The sequence below is a fragment of the Mesoplodon densirostris genome, chromosome 5 (assembly GCF_025265405.1).
Source record: "Mesoplodon densirostris isolate mMesDen1 chromosome 5, mMesDen1 primary haplotype, whole genome shotgun sequence".
NCBI lineage: Eukaryota > Metazoa > Chordata > Mammalia > Artiodactyla > Ziphiidae > Mesoplodon > Mesoplodon densirostris.
The window spans coordinates 14,626,390-14,647,734 of record NC_082665.1 but is presented as its reverse complement, the minus strand read 5'-3'; the positions used below and the strand labels follow the sequence as shown (position 1 = coordinate 14,647,734).

General features: G+C 34.1%; 1 protein-coding gene across 1 annotated transcript; it reads left to right on the top strand.

Moving 5' to 3' along the window:
* LOC132490405 (keratin-associated protein 19-5-like) lies at positions 1 to 9,448 on the top strand. The gene is made up of 3 exons (XM_060098782.1): positions 1 to 75; positions 1,050 to 1,125; positions 9,276 to 9,448. Exons 1-3 carry the CDS (start codon positions 1 to 3, stop codon positions 9,446 to 9,448), a joined length of 324 nt encoding a protein of 107 aa, XP_059954765.1.
* Positions 9,449 to 21,345: the final 11,897 nt, after the last annotated feature.

The window sequence follows — 21,345 nt, the reverse complement described above, 5'->3', positions numbered from 1 at the left end:
ATGGTGAATGTAAAGACAGGGAGGAAGATGTATACTTTGGAGACAACTTGGATAGATGACATGCCAGAGAATAGGGTCAGGATTTGAGAAGATAACTTTTAATATACTATTAAAGCTACTTTTGAAATAAATTTTTGATTCCTGTGATTTGCCATCAGTTTCTGAACAATTTTATCCCATGGTTGTCAAAGCCCATGGAAGGGTACAACAGAAAGAATGAAGAGGAAACTATGGATTTTAATTAATAATTATATGTCATTATTGGCTCATCAACGTAAAAAGCAAAAATGTTTTTTTATTTTTTAAAGTAGCATGAAAAGTAAAAAGTATGTCAGTTATGATGGTTAATGTTCTAAAACTAAATAAAAAGTAGATTTATTTTTCTAAAGTTCCTTGCTAGTGTTCACAACAGTCAAGCTGGTTCTTTCCAGCTCTCAAATGTTTCTGTTTTCTTATTTCTGAAAGAAATAAATCATTCAGTTTTGAGACAGAGGAAAATATGCTTTAAAATGATATTATTGATTACAGAACTTTGACCAATTTCTTTGGTTTAATTTTCTTAAGTGAAGTATCTAAAGAAAACCAGAGATGATGAAATATTTAATTGAAAACCACAACACGATCAAACCTGATTGGTATGCCTGACTATGAAAAATAGTATTTGGGGTCTGACATGTCTAGACATTGAAGATACAACATTCCTTCTTATAAAGTGGTGCAATAACTTTTTTCACCTGCTTTCTTTAGGTATAATTGACAAATATAATTGTGTATGTTTAAAGTGTGCCAAGTGATGATGTAATGAAGTGATGCAATAACTTTTAAGAGACACCCTAATTAGGTAACAAAGTGATCCCAAATATTTTAATGAGTGTGAGACCTTCTCCCTGTGTCAGGGGACAAAGAATTAATGAGTTGTTCCAAGTATATATAATGTAAACATGACATAATGGAGGGTATACACATGATTTATCACATGCTCTGACCAGGGTATATAAGCATCCTTCTACACATGCTGACATCCATACTTAGGTTCTTGCTTTGAATAGAAAACCAAACTCACAACCCCTGACACCAAGAGCCATTACAGCAACTATTATGGAGTCTTGGGCTATGGCTATGGAGGCTTTGGTGGTCTGAGCTATGGCTAAGGTTGTGGATGTGATAGCTTCCACAGACTGGGCTATGGCTGTGGCTTCAGAGGCTATGGATATGGCTTTGGTTATGGAAGCTTTGGATATGGCTGCCATCACTATCCATCATTCTGTCGATGATAGACATGGATTTTCTAGCTTCCACTGAAATCTTACCCTAGGAGCCCTATATCTGAAATTACAGCGGACTTTCCAAATCTGATCTCAAAAATTGGACCACAAAGATCATACTGGAGTTATCTGCACAGAAGTATCTAGCTTCTCAGAATTTTGGACAATTTTTCAATACACTCCTATACCTCCATCATAATCCTAGAATCATCTAATTTTTCTTTGAAAACTAACGATTATCTGTTTACCTTTCAGTAAAACATTAAATTTGAAAACAAAATATGTTTTTTGTCTTGTTCATGAAACTCAATTATATGGAAGTGGTGATGGTTCCATTCTACTCAATTGTCAGTAAGGGATGGTATCTCCTTGGCTTAGAATCATTTTTTTTCCCATATACCTCACAAATATCCATACAGATAGAAAGACTGATATAAAGACTAATTATAGACTAATATGAAAAGATGTTTTCAAAACTGTTAGTGATTTAATATTTTTACATCTCTTGCTTTGTTTAGATAATATTCAGATTTAAGTCAACAACAAAAAGCAATGCCGATTTAACATATCTATATATCTATATATTTATTTATCAAATAAGTGTGTTTTATTTAACTTAACTCACATTTCTCAATTCAGCCCAAATGCATAATGAATCCTTCCATTTATTCAAAATCTATTTGGCTTTTTATTGTAAATGCAAATACATGGTAATAGATCAAACCATCACTAGACTAATTATGAAAGTAAACCTCCTTTCCAAATTTTTTATATTTAGTATAATCCACCCTGTGTATAATAGTCTTCTACACATTATTTTCTTTGATATTTTCATCAAGCAGCTTATCTATAAGTAAATAATGAATTAGGGTAACGTTTTTCATATGAGGTCATTTAACTCAAAACGTTTTAACTAAGACTTTTCTGTTAGCTTTCCTATATTCTTACTGAATCTTCATGACTTGACATGGTATTCTTCTTTACTACTATCATTATATTGGCCATTTTTTTCAACCTAAGAAGGGAAACAACAAGATATAATCATGAACTAATTTATTTTTTAGCTTAAGCTGATAGCAAAGCACAGCTATACACAAAGAGCTTTCCTATAAATCTGAATTTCAGTTAAATCTGAATTTCCCCTTATAAAAATGGACAGGAGGGGACATTTCATTGGTGAAATGAGAAAAATATGTAAGCAAATACCAAATTTTTCCTAAAATCAAATGATATACTCAGGTAATAATATAAAATTAAGATTTTTTTATTGAGGTATACTTGACATATAACATTCTATCAGTTTCAGGTATAAAATATAATGATTCAATATTTGTATACAATATTTGTATACACCACAATAAGTCTAGTTAGCATCCATCACTACACACAGTTTCATTTTTTTCCTGTGATAAGAACTTTTAACATTACTCTCTTAGCAACTTTCAAATATGCGATATAGTATTATTAACTGTAGCGACTATGTTGTACATTACATCACCATGATTTACTTAGTTTGTAACTAAAAGTTTGCAGCTTTTGACCTCCTTCACTCATTTTGTCCACTCCCGACCCCCTCACTTCTGGCAGCCACCAATCTATTCTCTGTATCTATGAGGGGATATTTTGTTTAAACTGGTCAAAATTGGTCAAATATATTTGATTCAGTCAGATAGCAGTATCATAAACAAACATTAAATATCAGCAGTGCTTTGTACCCCATTTCTCAGCTTAAAAAATTCTCTGAAAAGTAATTGGCTTCTATAGAATTATATATTAGTTCTAGTGATAGCATCGGGACGAAGGCCAAGATCTGATGCCAGAAGATTCTAGGTGCCAGAATGCAGCTGCCTTCTTCAGTGTATTTTCCCCATTCATGCAAGCAAACGGAGTATCTTGAAAGCTTTGCTCAGCTTCCATGAACTTAGCTGAATTTATGGGGGATGTGAAAGAGGACTCACCTTCTTGGATAGAATTACCATTTTTATAACATTTTATTCTTATAGAACATATAAAATATAAAACTCAATTTCAATGTTAGCTTTATCTAGATTTCACCTATACCTATATGTATATCTATTATATTTATACATGTATACCTATATTTATACAAGATCAAAGTCTTCCTTTGAAAGTTACATACTTAATCTACATAAAGAGAAATTTGCTCAGGCATCAGTTATCACCTATCCTTTCAGTCAATTCAGTCTGGGTGTTGTAGAGTCTCAGTGTACAGAGCAGGAGAGATAAAGTTGTGTGGCTCCATTTTGCACACTTAATGAGGTAATAGTTCCACAGTCTATGGACATGCCCTATAGGTCTAAAAATAAAAATAGCCATAAACGTCATTAGACTGAGAAACAATCTAGTGTGCATGATACTCCTAGTGAAATACATTATCATATTTTATTACATCCTATTTTATGATTTAATTAATTATGTCTAAGAAACACATTTTGAATTCATAGTAGAATTGCCATTAGCTTCCTAATAAAAGCTTCAATTTGGCCAGTGGAAGAATATATTTTCATCATTTAGCACATCAACACAGGATCTGAGCTTCACAATCAACTGATTATCTTCTTGTAGAAAGCTCCCCAAAGATTAATAAAGAACTGTGCAAGTCTTTGAGTCCACTGAATTAACAACAACAACAATAAAAAACTCAAAAAAAACTCAAAAGAAATAAACATTTTTCAGTTTTCAAAGATAATTAATATCCAAAGGATATTACAATTGTTTTATTTTTTAATCCAGAAAAAATCAATAAAAAATATTTGGTTCATATATTTCACAACATAGTTTCACAATTTTTTGTTCTTAATTATATATTTACATAATATTTTCTTTGAAAATACACAAATAAGTCATGGTATATTTCATTATTGAGTTTTTTTAAAAAATTGTAAAATCTATTGGATTTTATCTCATGTGAGCATAGCTATTTTCATTGGAAATAAGAACATAAATTAGCCCTCATCACAGACAATCTAGCAAATTTACTTAATCATTCATGGGATTCTTAAACTTGGTAGATTTATTTGTGATCATTTGACTTCAAAATGACTCACTGAGGAAAAAAGATAGTTTTTGCCAACTATTTTCTTTTTCAAAATAAAAAATAAAGATGGAATAACGTTTCCTAAAGGAAAAAAACAGGATTTAACAGTAGGATTAATTATTCCTTTGAGTTAAATATTCCTTTAAGACCTGAAAGCCATTTGAGTCCATAATTCAACTTAGAGAATTATTACAAGTTGCGTGTCATGCAGAATTTATTTTTTCATTAATTCAACAAATATTTTTTGTTTGGAAAAACAGTAAACACATCCAGTTAGGAAAATGTATTATCAAAAATGTTATAAAAACACTAACTCTAAAAGATATTTGAGGGGAATTCCCTGGTGGGCTAGTGGTTAGGATTCTGGGCTTTCACTGCTGGGGCCCGGGTTCAACCTTTAGTCGGGGAACTGAGATCCCGCAAGTTGTGCAGCAGGACAAAAAAAAAAAAAAAAAAAGACATTTGCACTCCCATGTTCACTGCAGCATTTTTTACAATAGTCCAGGTATGGAATCAACCTAAGAGACAAGTGATGGATAAATGGATAAGGAAAATGTGTTACATATATATGTGTGTCCAAGATATGGTCACATCCAGTGGGGCTTAAACTTGGAATGGGTTTACTATCTTCACAGAGTGAACTGATAAACAGCAGAACACTGGCCCACTACTTCATATACCTGATTCCTCTCTCAGTCTTTTCATCACTGTACATTCATTTTTGGAGATTTCAAGGCAACAGTATTTTAAGAAGCCCTGTTAAAAAATATTCTATGATTTTAAGAGCATACAAACATATATATATATATATATATATATATATATATATATATATATATATATCTTAAATATAAAACCTTAATGAATAAGTAATTATAAAAAAATTTGCTGATTACCTGAGAAAAAGTAAGGGTCTGGTACACACAGAATAGGAAAATAAAAATTTAAGAGCAAAAATATTATGATAAAATTAGAGACGTGAGTAGAGGGATAAAATATTGATTGGAAAAAGTGGATAAGAACAAAAGACCTAGCTGGTGCAAGCATGTATTGAGAATGAACGTAGAATGAGATTTAAAGAGATGTTTAATAAGAGAATGATATATAGATTATGAAGAAGTGTAGAGAAGAGAAGAAAAATGGTAACTGTGTAGCACAGAGCCAAGATCATCTGCATTTTTAGATCATATTTTGGGTATTGTCCATTCTGGAAAAGTGGGTAATTGTGTAAAGGGAATACTTTTTAATGGCTTTCAGACTGGTTTTGAAAGTGAGTTTGTCTTGTGTGTGTATATATATATGTATATGTATATACAAATGGGAAATAAATTTGATATTTATTTGGAGACTTTTATAGATTTAAAAACTTTAATCTTGATCAGTTTATTTAAATCTAGGTGAAATTAATACACAACAATCCAAAGAATGCTATGAAAATGAGAAAATATTTAATGAGAAAACTCCATCAAATATGAATGATGTAATATGCTTAATAATGAAGAATTCTATTCAGGGAATTTTTATTTTGTGACTTTGAAGACAGATTTTTTTTTTCTCATTAAAAAAGACTGTAATGAGTTCAAGGGCCTTTTGACCAGGCAGCTAAGCAATCTCAAAAATTTTAATGAGTGTGTGTCTCTCCTTGTGTCAGCAAACAGATTAACAATTTGTCTCAAGTAAATGAATAATCTGGAATGATACAAAAGAATGGCCACATGTTTCAGGAATAGAATAGGTAAAATACAAAATTTCCTAACTTGTTTTCCAAAAACTGAATAATATCTTCAGGTAATGATATAAACCAAATAATATTTGGTATAAACTGGGCAAATATAATTTTAAAAAAGGACTAAAATTAAATCATAGAGTTAAAAAACTGAAAGGGATGTTAGAACTCTATAATGCTGCCTCATAATCTTGCAGGCAGGTTATCTCAGAATAAATGATTTTCCCTTGAAAATTAGTGGTAAGACTAGGGTCTGAACGCTGTTGTCCTGAGTCCCAGGACAACTATACTATGTTGACTCTCACTTTATGTATTCTCTCTTTGAAGGTTGTCAAATAGACCATTTAAAATGTTCTGTTCATAGTTACAACAAGAGCTAAATTATGACAACTGATTTTTGAAGAGTGGTCCCTTTACCTTGATTAACACCTGTGCTTCTTTAACATTTTTATTGTTCTGAGATAGAGATTGTACTTATAATTTTCTAGTCTATCTGCTGTTGGATGTAACTAAACAATGAGCAATGTTAAAACTCAAGTCTAAGTAAAAGCAAGACACAAAAAAACAAAAAAACCCATGACTTCTTCTTTTAGTCATTGCTACCTAAGAGTTGTATGTAGCTTCACAGTGGGCTGAGCAGGAGAAATAAAGGCAAGTTACTCTATTGAAGGATCAGACTATGTACTCTGACCCAGGAGGACAAAATTTCTATTTTCCTTTCATTTGGTTAATAACTCTAGGGACAGTATCCATGGGGCTTCCAAGGAGTAAGTAATCAATACAATCAAACAATATTATTATTGTTGTTAACATTCTTAGTATAATCAATATTATCATAATTCTGTGCTAAGATTGCATTGATCTATGTCTTAGGTGAGAGAAAATGTTTTGAATTTATAACAAAATACTTCTTTACTTCCAGGGAAAATGTGAGAACATTTTTCACTCCATGAACAGAAACTTAGGTCATGAGTTAAAACTTTAAAAAATATAATGACAATCCAAATCTGCTTTTGATCCACTGATTGGACAGAAAAGTAATAACTCCCCAAAGAAATTTCCAACATGACTCTTTCTCTTGTGCATGTGGAGGAAAAAAAACAGATTTGTTCCATATTTTTCAAACTGTTTTTTCTTGCTTTTGCAACTAATGGACATTTATGAAATATGCATACCTTTGTCACATGTTTTATTTTTTGAAAACACATTTAGCATTATTGTTATTGAAGGTTTTCATTGTATCCCATATTCTTTCCATATATAAAGTAGAGACAGTCATACATTTAAAAAAATAGCTCTTAATCATGGTCGCATGCTCTGACAGAGTTACTCAAGAAGAATGTGAAATCCTTAAAGTTATATAATTTATTCATATCTCTAAATTATTCATTAAAAATAAAAATATTCTTATTTTCAATTGGCTGATTTTCTGAAATGAGGAATAAAAATGGAATAAAGTAGGATTAGAGTAGTATGGAGTTTAAAGCCTTATACTGGGTTAAATGTTAGCCTGTAACCAGAAAGCCTGTTGGAACTCATGTCAACCTTAAAATATTTCTAGAATAGCCAGTGAATTGCTCAGGTTATGATACGCATGTTCCTTGTTTTAATGTTAGTTAAAGTCTTATAATTCTTTAAAAAATAACTGTTGCTATGCTTTATTTAGATACTAGGGTCAGCTTAGTAAACAAACCTGTCAAAAAATGTCATCCAAATATTACTTATAAATCTAAGCAAAAGCTTAGCAATATGGTTATAGTCATATAAGATATGTTTTGTGAGTCTCAAGTTTCAAGATATGGGCACATTTACCTAGGGCTTATTCAGGTATGGGATCAACTTTGGGTGTTAGTAGCTACCTCTCTGGGCTGAGGTGAGGAACTTTGTAAATATCAGGCCAAACGATTCCAAAGAGTGTCTCCTTATTCTCTGTCCATTTTTACAATTATGCTACATATTTAGATAATTTAAGTATTCCAGATTGTACAAGTCCTTTTAAAATTCAGATGATTTTAGGAGTTGAAATATGTTTTAAACAAGTATCAATATCTTGTAGAAAGGTCTAGTTGATATCTTAGGAAAAGCTAGTAACAAAAAATTGGCACAGACTAGGTAAAGAGAAGACAAAGGCAAATGTAATATATTGCCTATGAGATCTAGATGGAAGGAATGCAGTGTTGATTTGAGTATGTAGGTTGGAGCCCAAACCATTTTTCTCTATTCACACTTTTACCTGGATGAAAAATGAATCATGGAGGGAGAAAGTTGGATGATGTTCAAAGTGGAATTAGAAAAAAATGTAAAGTACATGGATAAATGATGAAGAGTAGAGAAAGAGAGAAAATGATGTGTGGAGGTGAGTATAATCTGCATTTGGAGCAGCAGTGAGACTAGAACTTATTCTGGAGAAACGGTTCAGGATATTAAAAAAAATAACTGCGTGAAGGTTTTTCACAAGATGTATTTTTGATCACTGTGATAGTCTCTCCATTTCTGAGTCCAATTCTGCTATGTTTTTAAACCAAAACAAATATGCTGGTGTGTAAAAACAAAATAAATCTATCATAGTACATGGTCAAAGTTCTAAAACTCTAGAAACCAAGTGAGCTTTTGTTGTCATTTTCTGGTATACATAGCAAGCGAACCAAATCTTTCTGCACTTAGAATGTTCTTTTATCTTCTGAAGAGAGGTGCATCCTTTGTGTCTCATGCTGCAAAATATGTGTGCCTTTTGACAAAATTGATCAATTTAAGAGTCTTGATATTTCTTAGAATCAGTTATGACAACCCTCAAATGCCCGTGATGAGAAGATAATTAGAAATTCAACAACATTTAATATAACTGATGTTAAGTGACTGGTGATAAAGAATTCAATTTAAGTTTTGGTATGCCTATGCTTTAAAGAAAAAACAATTAATTTTAAGAAAATTAATGCACCTATCTCAGGAACAACCTAACTAGGGAGCCAAGCTGGTTAACACATTCTTAATGAGTATGGTCAGGGCATCATAGATTTAGGAGTTGTCTTAGGCAAGTATAATTCATGAATGAAACCAAAGGATGGGCACCTGTTTTATCACATTCTCTGACCATGGTATATAAGCCTCCCTGTAAAGATGTTGACATTCACCCTCTGTCTTTCATGGAACAGCAAACTAACTCACCACCTTTGATACCATGAGTCATTACAGCAACTATACGGAGGCTTGGGTCTCAGCTATGTAGGCTTTGGTGGCCTGGGCTATGGCCATGGTTGTGGGCATGGCAGCTTCCAAAGACTGGGCCATGGCTGTGGCTTCAGAGGCTATGGATATGGCTCTGGTTATGGAAGCTACAGTTACAGCTGCTGTCACCATCCATCGTGCTATGGAGGATATGGATTCCTTAGTTTTTACTAAAGAAAATGGAAATTGGATGCAGAGGGAAAACCTCCAAATTTGTTTGGTCTTATTTTGTGCTTTCATCCCCAAAACACCCACCCTATTTTATCCAGGATCAATTAATAGTATTTATCAATGGTTACACTGCCCCTAGGAATATTTGGTGAATTTTTACCTCTAAAGTTGCCATCTAAATGCACAGTCAATATGTATCACCATTCTAATTTGATATCCTCATTTTGGTTTACTCTTCTTGCCACCATTACCATGATGTTCTCTTTCCAGCAAGACCACAGAGAAAACTTGTATTTTGCTTTTGTCTAATAAACTGATACTTTAATGAAATATAAATGTTTCTTTCTGATGCTTTTATTTTTATTATTTTAACTCCTTCTTTTGCAACTAATCTAAAAAATTTACTTATGAAGCAGTGAGAGCTGTGGTTACATGTTATAGTATGAAGCAAATGTTTCTAGTTCACCACATTATATAAGCTTGAGAACACCTAGGGTGTCAGTTAACACTAAATGAAATTAACGTGTCCCTGTTTACTCACTTAGGATATCAGCCCCCTCAAATGTCCCTCAAATGTTCCTAGAATTACTAAGGATTCTGTGGTTCTCATATTTGCATTCAAGTGCATTCTTCTGTGTGACATTGCTGTTAGCTAAATATCTTCTTTTTTTGAGTTTTTTTTAGAATAATTTTAGGCTCACAGCAAAATTGAAAATTAGGTATTATAATTTCCCACATACTCTCTGCTCCCACACACTACCAATATCTCCACAGAGTGGTATAATGATTACAACTGAAGAACCTGCATTGACATAGCATAATCACTCAAAGTCCATAGTTTACCTTAGGGTTAATTCTTGGTATTGTACATTCTATGGGTTTGGACAAGTATACAATGGCATGTATCCATCATTATAATATCATACAATGTATTTTCACTGTCCTAAATCTCTTCTATGCTACTCTTATTCATCCTTTCTCCCACTGAATATCTTCTTGGTACCACTGGCCAGACATGCCTTTGCTTTATTTCCAAACTTTTTATTGGACAAGGGGAGGTGATGGGGAAGGATCACTGATTTCCTGGGAAGGAACTACATTTCTATAGTTGACATCTACTGAAGGACATTTTCCCTTACAAGGCTGATCCATCTATCACTTCCAGGATGCACTGGATCAGAGAGGTACAGTGTTCTATGGAAAATAGGTGTGGGGGATCTTTCTCATTTCTTTTTGCATTCTATTAGAGTGTTCTTACTATTCTATACATTGTCTCATGAATGGATGATGGTACAAGTCAAACCTGAGTAACAAAAAAGATGCTTTGCTGATAAGAGTTTCTCATGACTGTCAACTGTGGCTCCATTACTCAGTCAAGGTCAAGAAAACTGGTTGGCTCTTTCTTCTTTCAAGATTTATTCTCTCCCAGAAAATTCCTCAGTTTCTCTAGAGGGACTTTCTTTTTGGCTTATTTCATCATTCACCACATGGAACAAGCCTTTTGGAACAAAAACAGTGAACACAGATTGAATCCTCCTCTAGAAGGTTTCTTAGCCAACAGACTAGAGCAGCCTGTTTCACCAGTTTGTCCGACATGACCAGACATGTCTGAATCCACTTAAATTCATACTTGGACCACTATTGCTTATCTCTTGAGAAATTCTTTTTATCCTTTTGTAAATCTAAAGGAAGAGCATTACTGTATGAACAATTTCCCACTGAAAAAGTGTTACTTTTTAACCTACACTGCAGTTTAGATTTCAAATTAAAAAAACAAACATGGGAAGCAAAAAAATAATAAATGAAAAAGAAGAATTCATAGATCAGGGGCTCAGTGTCTTACATAGAAGATGGCCTATATCATGGGGATGACTTGAAGCTCAGAGTGAACACACACCCAAGTGCTATTAGCTGGAAGGCATCAACTCAAAGCATCTCCAGAAGATCGCTTTGTATGCATTTAACCTTGCTAGTGATATATAAACTTTGTATTTTCATGCATAAAGCTTAGTATGTTCTAAATCCCTGGGATAAAATAGAAGAGTTTTTCAGATAATTATTTTGTCCTTTAACTAAAAAGGGCAATGGAATGATCCTTGTAGATTAATAATGATGATAATTGCAGTTCTTGTTCTATATGATTTATATCTTTGATTTTTTTTTTGTTTTTCAGTACGCAGGCCTCTCACTGTTGTGGCCTCTCCCATTGTGGAGCACAGGCTCTGGATGCGCAGGCTCAGCAGCCATGACTCATGGACGCAGCTGCTCCGTGGCATGTGGGATCCTCCCGGACTGGGGCATGAACCCGTGTCCCCTGCATCGGCAGGTGGACTCTCAAACACTGTGCCACCTTGGAAGCCCCTGATTTTCATTTTCTATTGTCTAAAATTTGACAATATGTGAGTTGATTTGCATGTACTCTGATAAACATACAAAATGTATGAGGCTTCTAGAGGACTATTACTTAGAATATATAGTATGTGATTGCTCAACTTAATTTTCTCCAGACAGATAGTACCTCCTACTAAGTATGACCTTGTATACCATGTATGTTATGTTTAAATATTGGCCTTATTTGAAGGTGTTTCTGATTTTTTGAACTGTCTAGATGCTATTAAATTGGATTTGTGCCCAAACATAATTAGTGATTCTCCTGAATGTCATATCTTTTAGAAGCATACTGCAAAAGTGACGTTTATGTCCTTGGTTAGATTGTAAAAGAATTGGAAGCCAGGAACATGAGACATTTTAAAATTGTGGTCACTAAATAGTTCTGTTGAGAGAATTTTGTTTATATCTATTAAGTCAGTAATACATTAGAAAATAAGTAGGGGAGAAATCTCTTGATGAAAAGTAAGGTCTTAATTTTGAAGAAAGCATAGTAGTGTTAGTTTTACCCCTGGTATGCTAGTAAATAAAGATTGCATAATTTAGGATCCAAGATTAATGTTAAAGGATAGAGTGGAGGGAGAATAATTTCTTGAAATGTGGATACAAAAAGTAAAATTTCTTACCCCCACTAAAAAGGGTTTTAGAGACATAACATTCATAATCACAACTCTTTACAACTTAAATTGGTCACAGGGAATCTAATGATAAAAATAAATATAAAAGCTCTCTAATCAATGAAAAATACTCTATTAATATGAAAGGGCAGTTTAGTAAACATTTTATCATATGTACGTATAGAATAAAAATTCAGTATACCTAGTCCATTTTCCAAGTCTGACTCAAAGTTTATTTTTTTTTAAATATATTTAACAAATATAATTGCTGGTCTCCAAATGAAGGGGCCTAGGCTAAATCTATGAATCCGCCTATAACTATAGCTATGAACTTGGAGATTCTGAGGCTTAATATTGGCCTATATTTAGTTATGTTCTTGCCAAGCACCTTGCTATGGGCTGTAGAAACCATGTGGATTCTATTGTCCAGTTTGTTGATAATGGCACAGTGATCCATACAGCCACTCCGGTCAGAATTTGGAGAGGCTTCACATGTCTTTTCTCTCATCCATATCCAATTGGTAACCATTTTGTGCTACCTACTTAATGTATGTATTTCATTTTACTCACTTTTTAAAGTCTATAGTCATCATTTGTCTCTTGGGCTATGGCTATACATTCTCATCTATTCTTTTGTTCTCTCTCTTTTTATAAATTTAATTTTTATTGGAGTATAGTTGCTTTACAATGTTGTGTTGGTTTTTGCTGTACAGCAAAGTGAACCAGTTACACGTATATATATCCTCTCTTTTTTAGATTTCCTTCCCATTTAGGTCATCACAGAGCATTGAGTAGAGTTCCCTGTGCTATATAGTAAGTTCTCTATAGATAATAGCTATCTATTTTATACATAGTACTGTATATATGTCAATCCCAATCTCCCAGTTCATCCCACCTCCTTCCCCCCTTGGTATCCATAAGTTTGTTCTCTACATCTGTGTCTCTATTTCTGCTTTGCAAATAAGTTCATCTATACCATTTTTCTAGATTCCACATATAAGCGATATTATATGATATTTGTTTTTCTCTGACTTACTTCACTCTGTATGACTGTATGACCAGTCTCTAGCTCTGGTTTCCAGGATTCAAAGCCTCCTTTCATTTTTTTTTTTTTTTGGTTAATTTAATTTTATTTATTTATTTTGGCTGCATTGGGTCTTCATTGCTGAGTGCAGGCTTTTCTCTAGTTGTGGCGAGCAGGAGCTACTCTTCATTGTGGTGCGCGGGTTTCTCATTGTGGTGGCTTTTCTTGTTGCGGAGCATGGGTTCTATGCACATGGGCTTCAGTAGTTGTGACTTGTGGGCTCTAGAGCGTAGGCTCAGTAGTTGTGGCACACGGGCTTATTTGCTCCGCGGCATGTGGGATCTTCCCGGACAAGGGCTTGAACCCGTGTCCTCTGCATTGGCAGGCAGATTCTTAACCACTGCACCACCAGGAAAGCCCTCAAAGGCTCCTTTCATCCTTTGGTCACTTTGTTGAAAGCCCTTTGTTTAAAATGGTTTCTTATCTGTCTTGGGATGACACATTATGCTGCTATTATGAAGAGAATAATTCAGTTCCCAATGTGCTGATATGGAAAGAATTCAATTAAAAATCAATTTGCAGAAGAGCATGGATGATAAATTTTGTCCACCAGATATGAAGCTAAGTAAACACTGACTGAATGAATATGTGTAATTACCTAAATAATCCATAATCTTTCTCAAATAATTGCCTTTGTCCTAGCTCCTTCCTCACCTCAGATGGTATGGTCTTCATTTTTCATGATGAGCTCCTACTCATCTTCAAATATCAACCTAATTATTATCTCTGTTGGGATGCCTTCTTGTATTCCACAAGGCACCCAACAGCATCATGTACAAATGTCCGTTCCTGACTACCTTATTGGCCTCTAGTACCCTATGTAGTTTTTTCCTTGTAACACTTATCACCAATGGATATTATATATTTGCTTATTTATTCACATATATCATGTGTCTTCCCCAGGAAATGTAAACTCCATATGGGCAGAGACTTAATATGTTTTACTTACTGATGAATCTTCAGTGTCTAGAGCAATGTTAGATCCATTTAAAGTATTTCATAATATATGTACTGAATAAATCTCTGCTAACACTAATCTATTAATTTTTTTATGTCACATTCTTCATTAAATTAGAAGTCATTTATTATAATAATATGATTCTATTGATGAAAATGAAAAATAAATTTTTATTTTAAACATCATGCTTCACCATCTTTTTCACAGATATTTATTAACCATTTACAATATGCTAAACACTCTGCTTGGTACAAAGGCATAATCATAAGCCAACATCAATATAACTACTAGTAATAATAACATATTTCTTGTGTTCTTACTTTGCCTGTCATTGTCACACCTAAACTTCAGAATTTTAAGAGATTGTTGCTATTCTAGGGTAATAAGTGAGGGAATGATAGTTTGAGAGGCTAAATTACTTATTCCAAATCACACAATAGTGAGTTGTGAGATAATAATAATCAATGATAAATTAAAAAGTAAAAGATTTTCAACCTCAGCACAAGTTCGTATACATGTAGTAAAGATGGTCGGTTATAAGAATGTACCTTCATGCTACCATCACATTGCTGGGTAATGACTACAAACCTCAATTGTATACAAAAATAAGTGTAATGCTCATCCAAGAGCTGGGGGAAGTGAGATAGATTTGCTGGGTTCACTAACATGACTGGGGGTTGGTATGGGTACTTGGCTCTACACCACACATCTTTCATTCTCCAATAGGCTAGACCAGATGTGTTTCCATGCAAATGTCAGGGGTATGAGAGCAAAATAAATACCTGCAAGGATATTGGATACCCAAACCCAGAACTAGCACACCATTAATTCTATCTCATTTTCTTGGTCAAAGCATCTTATATGGCTGAACTAGGGGTCAGACTGGGAGAACACTAAAAAGTCATAAGGTAAAGAGAGTCGAAGAGAGAAGGGGCAAAACTTTGTATTTTATCAAGGACCCCATTTTCTACCCTCACCTTTGAGAATTCTTTTTCTTAGGTAATGTCATTACTCAAGGCAATCAGTGATCTCTTCTCTGCAAGCTGATGACTCTCAAATCTATATCTCCAGTTTGTAGGGATGCCAAATTAAAAACAGGACAACCAGTGAAATTTAAATTTCAGATAAACAAAAAATACATTTTTAAAATAGGAATGTGCAAAATATCAAATGGAACGCACTTGTACTAAAAATGTATCATTTGCCTGAAATTCAAATTTAACTGGCACTATGTATTTTTATTTGCACTATATTGTATCTGTCTTGATCTAGCCTTTCTTCTGATATTTTTCTGCTTGAAGAATGTTTTCAAATGTGTATCTATGTAGGCAACTGAACCTCAACATTGTCTAATAGTTTATTCTTACACATGTACCCTTTCTGCCTCCAGACCCTTTGTTCTGGTATTTCCATCCACCTAATACTACAAGACTGAAAAATCAGTCATGAAAATAATTCTCAATTTGTCTCCTCTCCTCATGCATTGATTTATCTTTAATTCTGCCATTTAACTCTTCTTAAAAGAGATCTCATCTTCTTCATCACCAATTCTTCTCCTTTACTTGACATCTTTTCATCTCTTCATCACAATATTCTCCATTAAGAGTCTTCTTAAATCAACTTTTACTCCATTCACATCTTAAGATGTCATTCTCTTTTACATCCATTGAAGTCAGACTGCTTGGGTTACAATGTCAATGTCGAATAACTCTATTACCTTGGGCAATTTATTTTACCTCATTAAGTCTCATTTTTGTTATCTGAAAATTGAAGATGATTTCATTGTTTTCCCTGTAATGTTGTGAGGATTAAATGAGCTAATGTTTGTAAAGCCTAAAGAATGGCCAGAGTAAATGATAGACTTGAGCTATAAGTATAATTATTACTCTAATACTTTCATTGCTGTATAACAACTTTTTCCTCTATTTCATTCCATAGAAGCACCTCCTCATCCTGTAAGGCCTAGCATATAAAAAGTATTCTTACATCATGGTCCTGAAAAAAAATAAAAATAAAAAATCTGTCCTCAACTATATTCTTTTCACGTGTTTTATTTTTTCACAACAACCTTTATTTTATAATGTGATGTTTGCTTATCTTTCTCCCCTGCTCAATAGTGATCTCCTTCATTGAAGTCTAGATTTACTCAAGATTAATGCAGCTACATTGAAATTCATTACAGACTCATACAGTGAAATATCTTTCTTTTTTCCTTCATTGCTGTAATACTAGATTCCTATTAAGACTGTAATACAAGATGGTTCTTAAACTTGATATGATCTTATTATAAGTTGAATTTCTTTTATGTTATATTTTTATGCTAAAATGAGAACTGAAATAATTTGCTAAAAAGATTTAAACAGCCCATATAAAACACTGCATTACTTCCTAGGTAGACAGTAAATGCACAATTAAATTATCAGAAACCACATTCCAACGATCATTTGTACCATATGAAGAGGTTCAAATCCACGTTCTCTCCACCAGTCTACTTCTTCTATCCACCTGTCTACTCCAAGGTTCTGTTCAGAGATCTTAGGAAAGCACTATTTACTAAGCAAGGAAGTAGTTAAAAGAAAGATTACCAAGTCATTATCATTGTCTTCATCGTGTACTTTTCTTCCAGAAGTAAGAATGTAAGGAGAAATTGGATATATCTAACATAGTTCTTGATTGGAAGAGATGGAAACCACTTAAAAATAAATTTATTGAGAATACAGGTAACTCAAATAACCTGTTGGTAAGCTGGGAGATTAATTTAACAAACCATACAGGATCCAAGGATGTAAAGATGGCTGGAATAGCAACCAAACCAATGCTACAGCAATATTCTTGTCACAATATCACTTTATCCATTACTGTCACAGTTGGACTTATGTGGTGGGACCAGCCATGTGGTTTTTATAATTGTTAGACACTATTAACAATAATCAGAAACTTTGGGGAAAAAAGAAAAGGTCTATTACTTATAGGACCTGGAGATTACACAACACACCTGGGGTCACACAGCGAGGTCAAGGGGAGAGAGAGGGAATGCATGGGTCTGAGGTTCTGCTTTTATTGGGATTGAGGGTGAGGACTTAGGGTTTCATGGTCTTACTCTTTATTGGTGGATTAATACATAAGAGTGAGAATTTAAAGTGCAGGAAGAGAAAAAACAAAACAACAAATGGCCCAAATGGTCAGTTATTGAAATCAACCAAGAGCTCTAAAACAAAGGTGGCTTGACTCTCTTTATCTAATCATATGGCTGGAAATGTGTTTATTTGAGATACCTTCTTTGAAGTGGATGTCATTTTGAAGTGGATGCCACTTTGAAGTGGATGCCTGGGTAATCAAAGCTTAAGTCAGGCACTTGATTTACAAAAAGATAAAAAGCAAAACACGACAACTGTCAAGGGTTTACACTACATGGTGAGAGTATTTTCTTCTTCTTCTTTTTTTTCAACATCTTTATTGGAGTAGAATTGTTCTACAATGGTGCCTTAGCTTCTGCTGTATAACAAAGTGAATTAGCCATACGTATACACATATCCCCATATCCCCTCCCTTTTGCATCTCCCTCCCACCCTCCCTATCCCACCCCTCTAGGTGTTCACAGAGCACCGAGCTGATCGCCCTGTGCTATGCAGCTGCTTCCCACCAGCTATCCATTCTACATTTGGTAGTGTATATATGTCCATGCCACTCTCTCACCTCGTCCCAGCCCACCCCTCCCCCCTCCTCGTGTCCTCAAGTCCACGAGTATTTTCGAGATGTGGTTAACATTTACAATTAGTCCACTTTAAGTAAAAGAGATTACCTGTGTAATCTGGGTGGATCTAAACCAATCAATTGGAAACCTTAAAAGCAAAAACTAAGGTTTCCCAAAGAAGGACTTGGAATGCTTTTAAGACTGCAGTACCAAGTCCTGCCTGAATTTCCAGCCTGAGCATGTGTGTGTGTGTCTGTGTGTGTGTGTGTGTATATATATACATATACATACATATATATATATATACTATTGCTTCAGTTTATCTGGAGACCCCAAAGATGCACCTTCTAAACAATTCCTCCAGTTTTCTATAGGTGGTGAAAATTTCCCTAAATCAAAGCAAATCATCACTTAGCACTTAAGGTTATGACATGTGATCATGGTTAGAAATGTCAATTTATTTCCCAGGGTTTGAGTGCACAGACGGTACATTACTCCCCACCTGTCCCTGGAACACTAGACACAAAAATATTGGGAAGAAAAGGAAAGAAGAAAACAAAGAGATAAATCTGGAGCAAGAGATGTGGTGTCAAGAGGGCAGACTCATGTGTAGTGAAACAGTGAGAGCCTTGGAACCTGTGAATGAAAAATGTTGCCCTCCATATCAGTAAACAAAGGAGTTTGCAGCCATCAAACCACTACAGTCATCCCCAGCAGTGAGCCCTGAGGGAACTCAGGATGGAGACAAATGGGCTGCCCACCGCCAAGCCCTCAGCCACTGCAGCTCCCCGGTGGTGCAACCCGAGGGGACTCAAGATAAGAAAGCACAGGATACTGACCCTGGATAGCTAAGGTGTATATTAAAGAGATAATTTTAATGAGCCCAGACTCTTGCGTCTTCCCATACATAGAAAAGTGCTAAATTCATTAACTTGAGGTATCTGGTTTTCTTTAATTAATAGTAATCTTTTGTTGTTCCAACTACCTGGCATTTGTTGCAAAAACCCCTATACATCCTGGATCCTCCCTTATCTCTTCAGAGCAGTTCCTCAGAGTTCTTCTGAGAGGCTGTCTCCCTGGCTTGACGTCTTCAGAAAGTCCTCCAAATAAAACATAGTTCTCAATTTTTAGGTTGTGCTTTTTTTTTTTTTTCAGTCGACAAACCCAGGGAACAGTATTTGGTGAGGGAGATCCTAAGAACAGATGTGACAGGGGTGAGAGACAGTGACCAAAAGGAAATGGATGAGAAGTCACCAAAGATCAATCACCTTTACAAAAATTATGCTCCAAACTTTTACTTGTTCTAAGCGTGTTGTAGAAACACCATCAAGAAGTGTCTATCTTACTTCTCTTCTGGGGGCTCTCTAAATCAGCAGTTCAGGCACGTGAAAACCAGATAAGCTCTCAGGCCTCTTAGCTAAATGCAAAACCAACTTATGCAGTTAATAGCTGTGATAACTTGGGGCATGTTATTATTTAAGTGTTCTGTACCATCTGTGCAATGGGGGTAATAATAGTATCTACCTCACAGGATGATTGTCTTAAATGAATTAATACATCTCAAGTTTCTAGCACATAATAAGTATGAATAGACATTATTTTTACTTTATTATTACCAAGCTGAGATTCCTTGTCTCTATTAGTTGTCTGATTATCTAATAAATAGCCTATAAAATCTGCAAGGAAAGTGCTACAACTTTCAAGCCAAATGTTTCCAGCTTTACCTAATGTTCAAAGTCATAAAAGATAACTGCTCTCTAGTGTTTACTGAAGAATCTACTGAGAATTTAAATTCATGACTTGAAATAACTTGGGTTAACTGATTTTTATTTTCAAGATATTTTCTTACCCTTCACGAATGGATTTTTATTGCTAAAAATAAAATAAGTGAGCATATGCTTTTTGATGAGTTTGAGCTACAGTGTTTAGCAGTTAGTCTGGCTGGCCTCAAATTTAATCACCTAGGATCAATTAAATTGAATTTAATAAAAAATCAACCATTTAAAGCTGAATAATTTGCAACAATGTGATGAACCTGGAGGATATTTTGCTAAGTGAAGTAAGCCAGATCCAGAAAGACAAATATTGTGTGATATTACTTACATGTGGAATCTAAAAATGTCAAACTCATAGTAACAGAGAATAGAATGGTGGTTCCAGGGTCTTCAGGCTGGGGAAAATGAGCAGATGTTGGTCAAATTGTATAAACATTCAGTTATAAGGTGAATAAGTTCTGGAGACCTAATATATAGCATGAGGACTATGGCTAATAATAATGTATTGTATACCTGAAATTTTCCAAGAGAGTAAATTTCAAGTGCAAAAAAGAAGTTAACTATGTGAAATGATGGATATGTTAGTTCACCTGATTATGGTAATCATTTCACAATGTATATGTATATTACAACAGCACGTTGTACACCTTAAATGTATACAGTCTTTATTTGTTAATAATACCTCTATAAAGCTAGAAGAAACTTGCCATTTAAATGTGCCATTTCACACTAAACATTCTATCCTCCTCATATATCTGTAGATGGGAAAGAGGAAGAAGGAAAACCCCTCTCTTTCATAAAATTCACTAAGGTTTTATTCCCTTCCTTACAAGGCAATAGTTGTCAAAAGTACCTTTGGACTCATCAACTTTTTTTTTATTTGTTCAATTTCTTCCTTCATTATATCTTCTTTAGGTCACTTTATTTTAATCACCTTTGTCCAAATTCCCCGTTCTTTTCTCTAAACATTTCCTTTACTGAAGAAGGCAAAAAATAATTCCTTTCCAACATGTTTACCTCCTTAAATTCTTCCTACATTATATCTCTAAATTAAAAGGAAATAATAGAAAAAACATACAGAATCAACTAAAACATCCCTTGACAGATTAGACAGGAACTATAAATATCAAAAACAACTCCCTTTTTGCGGTAAATATCAAGTATGTGTTTGCATTTGAACAAATGCATATGTAGATTTTGAACTTTCTATATGTGAGGACCGTCTTGAAAACTATTTGAAATGAAATTTGTATTAATCTTTATCTGCATAAATACTGAGGAATACATTCCATTTTGAATATGACTGAAAAGTTTTTGAGCATCTAACCTCCAAGAAGAAAAAAAGGAGAAAGTACTTTTAATATGAGTTGATAAAATACTAAAG